The 12,871-nt window shown below is 37.8% G+C and overlaps 1 protein-coding gene across 1 annotated transcript in view; it reads left to right on the top strand.

Moving 5' to 3' along the window:
• AFF2 (ALF transcription elongation factor 2) overlaps positions 1–12,871 on the top strand; it is a 633,956-nt gene that overhangs the window by 453,341 nt on the left and 167,744 nt on the right. Inside the window, exons 6-7 of the mRNA XM_059678586.1 lie at positions 7,667–7,703; positions 7,984–8,017. Coding sequence (XP_059534569.1) covers positions 7,667–7,703; positions 7,984–8,017 — 71 coding nt within the window. The remainder of the gene's footprint in view (positions 1–7,666; positions 7,704–7,983; positions 8,018–12,871) is intronic.

The raw sequence follows: 12,871 nt of genomic DNA, 5'->3' as shown, positions 1-12,871 counted from the left end.
CAACTCTTTTGTTTTGCTTGATCCCTGTCAAAAATGCTTGTTTGAAATAAAAGTACATTTAACACTAGAAAGATTGAAATTTAGTATATACCTATATTGCCCAAAAGCAGTCAAAATGACTGCATTGTGAAAGAATAATATCGGAGCACTCTTCACTTATGTCCCTTAGCTTTTCCAATAACTCACTTCTATTCGACATTTCTTTCATGAATTTAGGGCGCAAAAGAAATAAAATAAACAACTAATTAGAACAAGTATCACTGCATGAAGATTCGAATAATAAGTACCAGTTTAGCTTATTGAGCAACTGCAACTTATCAAGTATCAACAATTTATCATGTACTTGTATGTTATCATGTGACAGTAATCGAAAAAAAAAAAGAAAACTGTTATTTCAATACAGAGCCGAACTGGTCATATAAGAAATTTACTCAATTCAATAATAAGAGTCATTTGATTATTTAAAATTTCCCAAGCAGTCAAAATGACTGCTTTTGGGCAATATAGGTATAACACACACATATATATATACTGGAAATGAAGGAGGGGGAGGTAACTACAATTATTAATAAACGCATTTATATGTTGTACAAAAAGTCACAAAATTCTAAGACATTGTGTCCTTATATACATAATTGTTTTTCTAATTGAAATTAAAAAGCAGTCAAAATGACTTCCTTGGGCAATCAAGTATTAAAATAACAACTATAGTGAATTGTGCTGCTATGAACATAGGGGTGCAGATATCCTTTCTGATTGGTGTTTCTAGTGCAGTGATGGCGAACCTATGACACACGTGTCAGAGGTGACGCGCGAACTCATTTTTTGGTTGATTTTTTTGTTGTTAAATGGCAATTAAATATATAAAACAAACATCAAAAATATGTCTTTGTTTTACTATGGTTGCAAATATAAAAAATTTCTATATGTGACACGGCACCAGAGTTAAGTTAGGGTTTTTCAAAATGCTGACACGCCGAGCTCAAAAGGTTCGCCATCACTGTCTAAGTGTCTTGGGATATATTCCTAGAAGTGGGACCCCTGGGTCAAATGGGAGTTCCATTTTTAGTTTTTTGAGGAATCTCCATACTGTTCTCCACAGTGGCTGCACCAGTCTGTATTCCCACCAGCAGTGTACGAGGGTTCCTTTTTCTCCGCATCCTCACGAGCACTTGTCGTTAGTTGATTTGTTGATGATAGCTTTTCTGACAGGTGTGAGATGGTACTGCATTGTCATTTTGATTTGCATCTCTTGGATAATTAGTGACTTTGAGCATGTTTTCATATGTTTCTTGGCCTTTCTTCTTTTTTTAATTTTTTTTATTGCTTAAAGTATTACAAAGAGTATTACATATGTCTCCTTTTTTTTCCCCCGCCCTTGACAATCCCCTGGCCGCCCCTACCCCCCAGTGTCTTATGTCCATTGGTTATGCTTATATTCATGCATACAAGTCCTTTGGTTGATCTCTTACTGTCTTCTTTTAAAAAGTATCTATTTAGGTCAAATTCACCATAGCTAAGATTTGGAAACAGCCTAAGTGCCCATCAGCAGATGAGTGAATTAAAAAACTGCAGTACATCTCCTCAATGGAATACTACGCTGTGATAAAAAAGAAGGAATTCTTACCATTTACAACAGCATGGATGGACCTGGAGAGCATTATGCTAAGTGAAATAAGCCAGTAAGAGAAAGATAAATATCACATGATCTCACTCATTTATGGATAAAATGAACGACATGTACTGATGAACAAAACCAGATCCAGAGAAAGAGAAGCATTAAACAGATGCTCAGACCTCAGAGGGAAGGTAGGGGAGGGTGGGGGTAAGGGGGAGAGATCAACCAAAGGACTTATATGCATGCATATAAGCCTAACCCATGGACACAGACAACAGGGGGGTGAGGGCATGAGTGGGGGGTTTGGGGGGTAATGGGGGGAATAAGGACACATATGTAATACTTATAAAGAATTTTTTAAAAATAACAATTATAGCATCAAAAACACACAATGCTATGATGTGCCTCACCTCATTCTAAGCACTTAATATATATCAAATATTTCAATAGTCACTACAATTGAAAGAGATTGATAATTTGACTATCTCCAGTTGAGAGAGAAGGAAACTGAGGCACAGAATAAAGTAATATGTTCAGAATTACCTAGATATTAAATAAGGAAACCAGTCTTTAGATCCAGGTGTTTTGGCAATGTGTGTGTGTATGTGTGTGTGTGTGTGTGTGTGTGTGTGTGTGTGTGTTTTGTTTGTTTTTTGTTTGTTTGTTTTTATCTCACAGATTTAAAGGTGCCCTAGTTCAAATCCCATTTTCCAAAACATTGGGTGTCTCCAGTAAATACAGGTAACCAGGCTGATCTCCCTTTCCTCAGTGCTTGAACCAGAACTAGGTGACACACCCTCTCAGAAAGCATACATTTCTTCTTATATCCATGACAGAGCTTGCACAGTAGAAAGGGTGCTGTCTTAAGAGCTGTGAACCTGGCTACTTTTAACCCTGCCTCTGACATTTTCTGGCTATGTGGTCCTGTTCAAGTACTTCTGAGCCTCAGTTTTCCCATTTGTACTGTACATTTGTACTGTATGTGTGAGTGAGTGAGTATCTCTGTGTGTGTGTGTGTGTGTGTGTGTGTGTGTGTGTGTGTGTGTGTACTATATAATCCCAATGGATTTTTCAGGTCAAATAATCCATGATTCCGTAAATTTATAAAAACAGATGCAGTTGAAAATTCTCAACTTAAGTTTACTTATCCATCTCAAATTGAAAATGGCATGTTTTTTCTTAGAAAATGGAAAAACTCTAAGGAAAGGAGTACATTGCTAAGCAGAATTGAGGGAGCTATAATGTCCTCAGGGGGAGTTCAGTAAAAGCTTCATGGAGGTAAACATCCCCTAGACAGAGGTTTGCAAACTGTAGCCCATGGGTTTTTAGATTTTTAAATGGTTAAGATTTTTAAACAAAAATAAATATGAATTATGAGCAATATGAATGATATGAAATATGAACAATATTCATTCAAATTTTAGTGCCTATTAATCAACATTTCTTAGAATTCAACTATACTAATTCATATATATATTATCTATGACTGCTTTCACACTATAATGACAGAGTTGAATAGTTATGACAGAGACTCTATGCCTCCTAAAGCCTCACATAATTACTATTTGGCACTTTACAGGAAAAGTTTGCTATCCCATGCTATGGAATCAAAATTCTATTGGAGCCTGTGGTTATAGGATTATCATCAAAGCTATTAACTATTTAAAATAACCTCACGTGACTTTCTGAAAACAATTTTTCATCATTATATGCTGTAATTTCCTATATGACATATCTATGAAAAAAATCACAGATCAAAGTTAGGCATATTTTGAATGTTTGTATTATGTGCATCAACAATTATTACATGGGCCCTGACCAGATAGCTAATTTGCTAAGTTGGTTAGATCCCTGTCCCAATATGTCAAGATTTCAGGTTCATTCCTAGTCAAGGCACATACAGGAATCAACCAATGAATTCATAAGTGGAACAGCAGCTTTGGCCAGTTTGGCTCAGTGGATAGAGCGTTGGCCCGTGAACTGAAGGGTCCTGGGTTTGATTCTGGTCAAGAGCACGTACCTCAGTTGCAGGCTCCATCCCTGGTTCTGGTGAGGGCATATGCAGGAGGCAAACAATTGATGTGTCTCTCTCATCAGTGATGTGCCTATCTCTCTCTCCCTCTTTCTTCCTCTCTGAAATCAATATAAAATATTTTAAAAAAAATAAATGTAACAACAAACAGATCTCTCTCTCTCTCTCTCTCTCTCTCTCTCTCTCTCTCTCTCTCATTAAGAAATAAAAATTACAAAGCCCTGGCCAGTGTGGCTCAGTTCATTCCTGGTCAGGGCACATGCCTGGGTTGAAGACTTGGTTCTGTGTGTGTGTGTGGAGGGGGGTTGGCGTCGTGCAGGAGGCAACTGATTGATGTTTGCTCTCACATCAATGTTTCTCTCTCTCTCCTCCCTTTCTCTCTAAAGAATAATTTTAAAATATTTTTTAAAATATTTAATGAACAATGTGGATGCTTTCCATTACCAAGCTATTTCTAACTGGGATTGGGTATGTATTCAAAGTAAGTTGGGTAATATCCAAAAGTGTTTCATTTGAATTATGGTTTTGGAAAGTCTTTACCTAGCTTAACATTAAAAATTGTGTCAAGAATACATAACACCAGTGACTCAAGTTTAGTAAATAATATAACTCTCCAATTTGTTCCATGCATTACTGCCCTACTGCCCTGCACAACTGATTGTTTGAGTCTAATGTGTAAAGTACTTGGAGGAAGGTTAAAAATTCTGCCCATATTTCTGGGACCAGTAAAAGGCACTGGCTGCACATTTAACTCTCTAGTCAGATAATTTGGTTTATTTGATTTTGGAACCTTTCATTTGATTCCTAAAGGTATACAAGATCAAAATTGCCCTATACAATTGTAATGAAATCCCTTTAAAACCATAACAGGTAGAATTATTGGTATATAGTTAAAACATATGAATGCTTAACCACTCATTTATTTGTCACTCTGGGAATTAGGTGTTCTGGATAATTAAAATTCTTACATGACTAAAGATTATCCTTTCATATTAATTATGTAATAGGTATCATTTTGTAATGTAATTAGTATTTTTCTGACTTATTATAAAAATTACTAGAGGCCCGGTGCACAAAAAAATTGTGCACTCGGGAGGGGGGGGATCCCTCAGCTCATCCCGTGCCATCTCACAGTGTGGGACCCCTTGGGGGATGTCCACCTGCTGGCTTAGACCTGCTCCTTGGAGGATCAGGCCTAAGCTGGCAGTCAGACATTCCTCTGGCAGCCTGGGAGCCCATGGAGGATGTCCACTTGTCAGTGGGGAGCAGGACTGAGCTGCAGTCAGACATCCTTAGCACTGCTGAGGAGGCGGGAGAGGCTCCTACCACTACCACTGTGCTGGCAGCCGTCAGCCTGGTTTGTGGCTGAGCAGAGCTCCCCCTGTGGGAGCGCACTGACCACCAGCAGGCAGCTCCTGCATTGAGTGTCTGCCCCCTGGTGGTCAGTGTGTGTCATAGTGACAAGTCATTCCCAATCATTCTGCTGTTAGGGTCAATTTGCATATTACCCTGTTTTTATATAGGATAGAGGCCTGATGCATGGGTGGGGCCGGCTGGTTTTCCCTGAAGGGTTTCCCGGATCAGGGTGGGGGTCCTGCTGGGGTGCCTGGCCAGCCTGGATGAGGGGCTGAGGGCCGTTTGCAGGCTGGTCATGCCCCCCAATTGGGACCCTCACCCCATGGGTGTGTGGCCTGCCTGAGGGGCTAAGGGCTGTTTTCAGACTGGCCACAGCCCCTTCAGGGTGGGGGTTTCTATTGGGGTGCCTGGCCAGCCTGGGTGAGGGGCTGATGGCCGTTTTCAGGCTGGCCACACCCCCTGGCAACCCAGGCTCCCAGCCCCTCTTTGAGCAGGGGCCACCACTGGCTGGAAGCAGGTATCTGGGATTTAATTATCTTCTATAATTGAAACTTTGTAGCCTTGAGTGGAGCCCAGGACCGGCCAGGGCAGGTGAAAAGCATGGCTTCCTCCACTACTGGGGGAAACCCAAGCCTCCTGCTCCCTCCAGCTCCATGGCCTCTGCCATCTTACCTGGGTTAATTTGCATACTTGCTCCTGATTGCCTGATAGGTGTGTCTTGAGTGTAGTGGAGGGGTAGTTCATTTGCATGTTTCTCTTTTATAATATAGGATATTAAGCATGCTTTATTTTTTAAATTTTTATTTTATTGTTTAAAGTATTACAAAGAGTATTACATATGTCTCCTTTTTCCCCCCTTGACATTCTCCCGACCTCCCCTACCCCCCAGTGTCTTGTGTCCATTGGTTATGTTTATATGCATGCATACAAGTCCTTCAGTTGATCTTTTAACCCCCCCAACCTTTCTTGATAACTTAGACATTATTATGAGTACTAGTTATTGTACTATGCTACAATATTATGCTATGCTGTAATTGTGCCCTTAGGAGCTATTAAGATGGATAGGAATTCATGGCTCTATATTAAAAGGCCATAGACTCTTATGCTCTTTAAGTTCTGAATTTTCTGTGTAATTTTCTTTGGCTCCCTGTGCTGTCAGTTTTCATGTCTCAGTGTTCCTAGTGATTGTGCCTCTAAAAGTGTTTCTGCTTTCTCTTCATCTGTGATTTGCTAAGCAGTGGGAATCAAATACAAGCTTTTTAGAGTTCTTTATCAAAAGTTAATTCTCTATCAGCGAAGGTACAGAAACTTTTCAGCAGCACAACTCTTAAGTTGAGAGGCCTTTTCAAGATATCAACATTTTATGGTAGTCTTCTGGAGTGCTGATCTTGCCATAAGATAAGCCTCTTGGGGAATAGAATCATGCTAAGTAGACTGAAAAGTTCACTTTATATTAAAGCACAATGTTATCATTATTATTCACTTATCTCAAACATAAAGTATGCTGTGATCCTAATTTTACTCTATAGTGTGGCAAGATTAGGCTTAAAGCATATAGTAATTGCAGTACAGATTACTGTAACTTATTCTTATATTTACTGGAATTCATTGTCTTCAGTTTTGGAACATTTGCTTTGCAGTCGATATTTTATTTCTTAATTTTTTTCTTTATTGAATAAGGTATATTCTTTTCTTTTTTTAAAAAAATTCTTTATTAATTAAGTTATTACACCTGTGCCATTATCCCCACATTATCCCCATCCCCCCACTTATGCCCTCATCCCCTGTTGTCTGTGTCCATTGGTTAGGCCTATATGCATGCATATACGTCCTTTGGTTGATCTCTCCCCCTTACCCCCACCCTCCCCTACCTTCCCTCGGAGGTTTGATGGTCTGTTCTTTTCCATCCATGAGGGGCTATGCGTGCCCTATACACCATTGTAGTGCTTCTGCCTGCAAGTTTTTTCAGGGTCTATACAGGTGTGCCATGCTCCCAGAAAGCCTGAGGTGTGCAAATACTGATTTGTCAAAAATAGTGAATGAATTGTATGTAGGGAGACTTTCAAGTCAAATTTAAACCCCTTTAATAATGTGCTTCACTACCATATTTCAAATTGCTTCCTATACTTAACCAAATTTGCAATGAAGTTTTAGTAACAATTATCTCATGAAAATGAGGTACATCTATTGCATATGTGTCACAGTTAAGGTAGAAAATTGGAGTTGTTTCTTTCAATGGAACAAGTAGCAAATCTATTAATTATAGTCTTGTTTATACTTCTACAAAAACCATGATTATTTGTCTAAACTAAGTCCTCTTTGCTTCCTTAGAAGCATCATTGCCTAACTCAGTGAGAATTTATACACTTGAATTTCACACATGGAGGTCATTTGTTCCCATATTACACAGATTTCCAATAGATACCAGTCTGATATAATTCTGAGAAAATGGCAGTTAGGATCATGTTGTAGCAAATTTGCCTATCAAATGTTTATCCTTCAAATAGAGCTACAGACAGATGCCTAATTAATGGAATTGTGAACAATGGTTTCCTATTTAAAACATTACTCACGTTATATCTTCATCAATAAGAGATATGTCTTTTGTTACCTTGTATTCATTTAACTAATGTTTGAATTTTATGTGTTCTTCCTTATAGGAATCCCAAAATCTGACTCCAGGATTTACCTTACAAAGTAGGTGTTTTTTTAAAAATTCTTAGTCCAAACTTCATGACCTCACCCTCCTCTCCCTCTTCTCTTTTCTACCTAATGTCATTGAAATATAAAGTAACAATAACAAAAGTCATATTGTGATATATCCAATTTGTTTCTTTTTTCATCTTTTATTAATGGAAGAATGCTCTAAAAAAAAGTGTAACTGGAAGGGCTGCATGTTTTAAGATCAATTTAATTCAGAATAATCATTTGACAGTAGAAAACATGGATAGTAATTATATGTGCCCTTTCTTTTCAGAGTGGAATGACCCAACCAACAGAGCTTCTACAAAGTCAGTATCACTCAAGTCGTGAGTACTTGGGTTTCCAAAATAGGTTTCTTCAGGGACATTTGGCAATGAAATGGTGCCTCAGTACTAAGTGAATCTTTTTATCTTTCCTGTTCCTTGAAAATATGAACCTTGACTCATAATAATATGGTGTTTGGTTAGAGGTGAGAATGAGATTTACCATGATAAGCAAGTAACAGTAAAAATAAACGATATCACCATTAGACCCTCCAATGATATAGACACAGGCTGGGCAAATACTTGGGTTATGGAAACAACTGTGATTCTTGACTAGTTGTTTGAGCATTGTGTAATGTCAGCTACAGACATTATATGCAATATTCAGCCACCACTAACGATGGAGAAAGGACACTTCTGAGCAGCCATGATTGGGCATATATGTTGAGTGGATTGCTATGGCCATTCATCCTGAGAATTCACCATTTGTAGGTCATCTGGAGACTGTATTTTAAAGCCAAACAAAGGCAGTCAGGAAGAGATAGAATAAAAGATTACATGGTAATAGGTTGAAGTTCAGAAGCCAGGGCCCTGAAATTCACTCAGTATTGTCTTCATTTTTTATTAATGTTAACTGAAAGAGGGATATGGAAAAACCAATTTTCTCAGATTAACTATTGTAGATTTTGTAATATCCATTTGTCCAAGAATATATCAAGGGATTATTTGTCTCACAACTCCTTTTATTCCTAACAATATAAAATAGGAGCTGACTTTTCAATGTAATAGTCACACACTTGAAAATTTTCAAAATGAAATAATTTATGACGTTCAATTGGCCTAACGGCACACTTGAAATGAATATCTCACCTTTTGAAAGATCACAAATAATTGCATAAAACAACTTGGAATGATTCCCAAATAGACTGAGACTCAGAGAAAGTCAATATCATTTCCATGTTCTTGGTTCTGTTTAGCAGCAAAGCACCAAAAGCCTTAACCCCATCACCCATTATCTTATTTTGTTTTCTGGCCTTCTATACTGTGCCTTCTAGTTCAAAGTTAAGTTTTAACAACCAAGATTTCTCCATTTAAAGAAGTGAGAAAAAATAAGTGGAGGGGGATAAAAAACCATTACCCTGATTTAAAGACCAAATTATATAGAAACCTATAAATCAAAATCAACTTTGATATTTTTCATTTTGTATTGATCACATTTTAAATTGCCCTCCCCCTTATTATGCTAATAAACAATAGATTTTATCCTCCTACTTTGTCCCATTCCCACTAAAATCAATACAATTTACACACACACACACACACACACACACACACACACGTGTGTGTGCACTTGAGATTTGAGAAATCAATGTAGATTTCTAAACATGAAAAATATAAAAAATATTTTCCCATTATAAAATGATCTTACTCCTAAAGCAAGAGTATTAGACTCTCACTGTGAAATATGTTGATTTCCATATTAACCCTAAAATACCATTATTTCAATAGTTTGTGACTAACAGAAATAAACTTATTAATCATGGTTTATAGTTTGAGGCTGCATTTCCAGAGAATAGCACTTCATAACACATGATATATACTGCATTCAATAGGTCCAAGGTTTTCTATAGGAAGCATCAAAAACACTGGAAGACACTGGGTCTATTTTATCAATGAGCTCCTTGCTCTCTGTTTAGCTACCTGGTATAAAGTCCAAGTATTGTCCATCAGACTTCAACTGAAGTAAGTTCTCTTTGTATTGTAGGGTATGGGATAGCTAAAAGTTATAAGAATTATTTTTACTTTTAGCTTCCCAATTTTTTTCAGCTTAGCTATTACTATCATTTTCCCATATTTTAGTACAGTGTGCTATTTAAGCCATCTTCTAATATTTTCTATTTGGCAACTAACAACATTGTGAGTGTAGACAGATTGTTGATGGCTGGAGCTTGGTGGAAAGCAACCCCTAAGTAGGCCCTGCTACAGAAGAAACACCTTCCCATGATCAGCAAATATCCTGGATATACTCCTGCCACTTACTGCAGTAGAGAGAGATGATTCTTGTAAAACAAAATTCCTTAATTACTGGTGTACTTTATTACTTTGTCTCATCTTTTCCTCCTTTCACTAGTTATAAAATTGCAGATATTACATTTCAGCCTGGATTGTTTATCAGCACTGCATGTCTGGGTACCAGGTCTGAAAACACTGCCCAAATTTTCCCGAGTGCAAGCTAGGAACCAGCAAGGCTTGCTCTGTGTTCTTGACAGCCACTGCTCTCTCTGGGCCTTTTGGAGAACTGGGTCTTTCTTATGCTCAGTGTACTCCATTGACACACAGTACATTTTATGGGGTGTCCATTCATGGGTTAGCATCCTACCTAGTCCAACTGGAATTCTCACTGCACATGAGGCAAGAACATTGGACTGGGGGAGTTTTAAGACCTGGGTTTGAACAGATATGGTATTGGGAGGAAAGCACTGACCTAGTATTCAGAACATGTGAGTACTTGGGTTTCCAAAATAGGCTTCTTCAGGGACATTTGGCAATGAAATAGGGCCTCAGTGCTAAGGGAAATTTATTTTTATTTCAAAGTATAAAGATAGAGCCCATTAAGGGATAATTAAGCAAATTAATTTGCATGAGTGTATGCATGCAGGTACACATACAAACACTTATCAGAATTCAAATGTAGATAGTCATACTCTTTAGGAATTAAACTTAACAACCTAAAAGTGCTTTTAACTTTAACCCTTAACAATTTTTACAAGAAAGAAAAGCTAACAGATTTTGATTTCCTCAGCTTATATGAGTCTGGGTTGTATTATAATCTTGGAACAGGCCTTACCCAATCAGGCCTTCTAAATCTGAGTTCCTAGCCTCCCTGTAAAAAGGTCTCTGTCCACAGAAAGATGGTGGATAATGGGCTTATGAAGGTCAAATTATATTTCCCAGACTATAGAGTTGTATATTTGTATAGTAATACCATGCCTGTTCTTATTTTAAAGAGCCATATATTTCAGTTACAAGATTCAGGGATTAAATGGACACATCAGATATTGTATTACTTTCTAGTTGCTTAATGAAGCCATCAAGGAATGATGGAGGATAAAACTTAATCCAAACCCAAAGAACTTGAATTTCTTGAATTGGATCGCTTCATCTAGTTGATAATAATATCACATCAATACAGTGGCTTTATAAACATACATCACCTAGTTGGAAATTTTATGTGTCATCATAAATAGGAACAGATAAGATATATTTGGTGGCCCTAAGACACATTTTCAGGCAGCATCCATGAACTCAAAGGTATCCATCTAGTCAACCCTTTATTTAAGTTAACTTTGTGAATGCTATTAAAAAGATGGCTGCTCTAAATAACCAGTTCTTTAGTTATACTTGCTTGTTAGCATCTGGACTCTGTTCAGTTGGAAACCATCCAGACACCCTTTTTATTATTAATGATTAAGGTATTACATATGTGTCCTTATCCCCCATTGCCCCCACTCCCCAATCATACCCTCACCCTCACCCTCTGTTGTCTGCATCCATTGGTTATGCTTATATTCATGCAAACAAGTCCTTGGGTTGATCTCTCCCCCTTACCCCTACCCTCCTCTACCTTCCCTCTGAGGTTTGAGAACCTGATCAATGCTTCTGCCTCTGGACCTGTTTTTATTCATCACTTTATGTTGTTCATTATAATCCACAAATGAGTGAGATCATGTGATATTTATCTTTCTCTGACTGACTTACTTCACTTAGCATAATGCTCCCCAGCTCCATCCATGCTATTGCAAATGGTAGGAGCTCCTTCCTTTTTATGGAAGCATAGTATTCCATTGTGTAGATGTACCACAGTTTTTTAATCCACTCACCCCTATGTTCATAGCAGACAATTTACAATAGCTAAGATTTGGAAACGGCCTAAGTGCCAGACACCCTTTTAATCAAGCAAATCCTATGTTTTAAGCCATGCTATTGAGACTATCTAGAGTTTCCATAAATGCCCAATATAAAGGTGTATGTTTTTTCATTGCCATAAAACCAGTTCCTCCACTTATGGTATTAGCTACAGGTTTGAAAACATCCCAGTTATTGACCCAGAGAATTGATGAAAGATTTAATAGAAACAGACTAGTTGTAACCAGCTTTAGTTTACTTGTGGGTGATAGGTATGCACACCACATGAACAAATCCTTAGAACACTAGTTAGGAGGAAAGGAATTATACTACTATAGGAATGCCAGAAGTCTCATGCAATAATCATTGTTCTATTAATCACATGTGCCAGGCTATACCTGAGGGCAATTCCAGATACTTTTATATGCCTCACCCTATTATACTTGCAAACCATCCTGGAGGGACTCCAAATGATTTCCATTTTACAGATGAGAAAATGGAAGCTAGAATACAGTCCCTCCACATGAAATGTGCATAGTCCAGTGGGAAGACAAACTGACCATGCACATTTATCTTGAATGGGCATTTTGGCTATGAGAACACAGAAGGACCAAGTAAGTTACATTGCTCCCTGATGGGAAAAGTTGAAAGCAGGCTGAAAGCTGTACAGGCTCAAAGCCATCTCTCTTCCCACCCTGTACAGGTTGCCCTCCCTCATGGGATCTGATGAGTTCAGGGATTCGGTACACCATATTTAACCTTTTAAAAATGGAGAGAATCTTCAAATGGATTTGTAGAGATGAAATTGGTGGAAAGGATTCCCATAAGAATTTATACCTCTTTGTTTTAGATGATACAAAATCAAGTCAAAATTGCTTAAAATAAAGCACTATTTATAAACTTTTCTCTATGTGGCCTGAAGATTTCATTACAATTGAGAATAGAAAGATTGTCAGAATGTTTTCCAGTTTGTTCTAACCAATAACAAACCAC

The sequence above is a fragment of the Myotis daubentonii genome, chromosome X (genome assembly GCF_963259705.1).
Source record: "Myotis daubentonii chromosome X, mMyoDau2.1, whole genome shotgun sequence".
NCBI classification, from domain to species: Eukaryota; Metazoa; Chordata; class Mammalia; order Chiroptera; family Vespertilionidae; genus Myotis; species Myotis daubentonii.
Note: the sequence above shows the minus strand (reverse complement) of the source record. Positions and strands in the feature narration are given on the sequence as shown.